General features: G+C 43.7%; 1 protein-coding gene across 1 annotated transcript in view; it reads right to left on the bottom strand.

Moving 5' to 3' along the window:
• The window catches only part of LOC109316488 (carbonic anhydrase 3-like), a 28,165-nt gene that overhangs the window by 10,153 nt on the left and 15,153 nt on the right, over nt 1-2,859 (bottom strand). The window contains exon 3 of the mRNA XM_019544659.1: nt 336-454. Coding sequence (XP_019400204.1) covers nt 336-454 — 119 coding nt within the window. The remainder of the gene's footprint in view (nt 1-335; nt 455-2,859) is intronic.

Here is a 2,859-nt window from a genome sequence, read left to right as displayed (position 1 = left end):
AACAACTGTGTTTTCTAAAAAACAGTGAGCAAAATCTTGAAGCATTGATGATTTTTCAGGCTAGGGTGCATTTAAAGAAATTGTGATATTGCTATTGTTGCATTTTGTTTGTACAAACATATCTGGGGACAAATGATTTACATCTGATATACACAGAAGTAACAGGTTTCATTAAACAACTATTAGACAGCCATTCAACAAACAGAAATAAAATACTTCTGAGATTAAAATTATTCATTTTTCCCAGCTGCATGCCACTATCAAAACTTCAGTTAGGTCCATTGGTTAATGAGGGATGGGGTGGGGAGAAGTAGAGGAAAATAAAAAGATCCTACCTCTGCTGCATGTTTCACTCCATCAATAATATGCTCCGAGCCATGATCATCAGAAGAACCCCAGTGAAAATGAAGTTGGCGTAGCCTGTAGGCTCCTTGGACTGGCCCACCTCTCAGCACTGCAATTGAGAACATCAACATCAGACTTTTTATAAGAAGCTCTACTGCATAGTGGTTACACACCTTTGTCTGAAAGGGCCCAAGCCTTACGAGAACAATAAGCAAGTGTGTCAAGCACTCCTTAACAATTCCATTACAAAAAAAATATCCACTATCTCACAGGTGGGCCTGGCAACATTATAGGTAAGAATTACATGTTTGGATCTGGGCAGAGCCAAAAGGGGTATGGAAAGAAGTCTGTTTCTATGTGTGTCCTCTCAGACATGTGATACTGCAGGCTATTTGTAAGCAATGCCAGGAGTATCCATCAAGGCAAGAAATCCTGTTTTACACCTCTGCCATCACCATTTTTTAAAAAGCATCTAGCACAAGGGAAACCCGTCTAGCCTCATGCCAAAATACTTCTCATCCAAAAGAGGATAACTTCTCTAAAATTATTTTTAATGAGGTACTAAGAAAAAAAAACAACAAAAAACTAAGAGCACCTGTAATCCATAAACAGAATTCTAATCCTCCCAAAAGGAGGAAAGGATTTTTCCATTTTGTTGGCAGCATGGCATAAATCAGAAACCACCAAAAAGTCCATGTCATGACAATATAAGCAGTAACTCTAACGGCTAAATGCATCTCTTTCAGGCTATCATCAGTTGTAAGAACATAAATCTTAAAAGATGGGTTTTCCAGGTTGTGGGGTAATGAACTCCCAAGGATCAACTATAAAGAGTCCAGAAGAAGTATTTAAAGACCAAGTTCAGGTAGGAAAATATGGCTTAAAACACAGTTCATAAGCAACAGGGATATTTATTTTGTTTTGGGTTAGGGCTTGCAGCTTAAAGGCCAAAGCCACCAAGATATGGCACTGTTGAATGTTGCCACACCTACCTTTTAAGTACCTGGCCACAGCAGGAGATTCCAGTCCTAAACTAGTCACCTAAAAATCCCTGTAGAGTGCCTGGGAAAGAGGTACTTTCTCAACAGATTCACAACAGCCAGCACAGGGAGGCAGGAACCTGCCCAAAAAAAAAATACTTTGCAGGGGCTGGGGCGCCTTAAATCCCATCCCTCAGGAGCTCAGTCCCATACCTTAGATCAGATGTGCTCAAACTCTGACACAAAGACTGTACAGCATGGCATCCAATCTTGCAGAGCTCCCCAAGGGTCAGGAAACTTGGTGACAGGTAGCAGCTTTAGTTGTCACTGCTTTGCTTTCCTGTCTCGCTGCCACACAGGGCCAGGCCACACCTCTTCCCCTCCCAGCAGAATTGGGCTTGGCCATACTCCTTTCCCCCTTGTGGGCTCAGCCCATGACCCTTCCCCCTCAAAGGCCCAGATCAGAGCCAGGCTGGGCTGCTGCCTGACCCTCTCCCCAAAACATACAGCTGGATCATGCCCCACCCCACATGCTGGATCAGGCATAGAGGCCAGATACAGCCCACTGATAGGGAGTGAGCACCAGCCCCAGGCTGCTATTATACCAAGGCTAGCACCCAGAACCCTTTCCCACAGCTCATTCTGTAATGTATTCCTAAAGGGAAGCCTGGCTAACTTCTCTTTTTAAAAGAGATAGTGGTGGTGCTGTCAGCATACTGTTACACAGCAGTTGGAGCAAGTGGGAGGCACAGATTCAATTCTCTCCTCACCCTTAGGCAATTAAAACCCACTTTATCCTACTGTCAGGGGAGTGCTCTCCCCACCAGCATAGGTGACATGCATGGAACAAAGCAGACAGTTTCCACCCTCCAGTTGAAACTGTTCTAACGTGCAATAAGAATTCTGCAGTCCAATGAATCTCAAAACAGTAGTGAGAGAGAGAAATGCTAGATTAGCAATCTGAGCACTTATATAGAAGAGGGAGACTTGGTTCCAGGCCTTGCTCTGAAGGCTATTTATGCATTTTATATGAGACAGTCACTGGATGATATACAAAAATAGTCTTCAGAGTACAGGTCCATGAAAGGGACGGAACATGGAAGAGGTACTTATTGAAATGTAGACCACTGTAGCAGCTGGTGCCAGAAAGGGTAGAGCTGGGTACATCCCACCTACCAAGTCCACTGACACACACAAGCCCCAGACGTTCACTAGCAAAGCTATTCCAGGCTCATTCCTGGCAGCTACTCTGAAGCCCTCAGAAACCAAGGGCTCAAAAGAGCTTAGAGCAGCCTCCAGTCTTGAGTCTGCAGGCATTCTACGGACCTGGAAGGGAGTGATGTACAATCCTGATTGGCAGTTATTTTCCAATAAAATAATGGGAAAATATAGTTATGAGGTTACAGTTTGTCACTTGATTAATTCTGAAAAAAAGAAAAAAAACAAACACCACAAAACAACCCCCCCCCAAAAATCCAAACAACTAAAATGAGACCCGTTTCAAGTCATCCCACCTAACAACTGCCCAAGCACA

This window comes from Crocodylus porosus, unplaced genomic scaffold (assembly GCF_001723895.1).
Source record: "Crocodylus porosus isolate Cpor-Errol unplaced genomic scaffold, CroPor_comp1, whole genome shotgun sequence".
Lineage (NCBI taxonomy): Eukaryota > Metazoa > Chordata > Crocodylia > Crocodylidae > Crocodylus > Crocodylus porosus.
The sequence above is the reverse complement of the archived record's forward strand: the minus strand, read 5'-3'. Positions and strand labels throughout refer to the sequence as shown.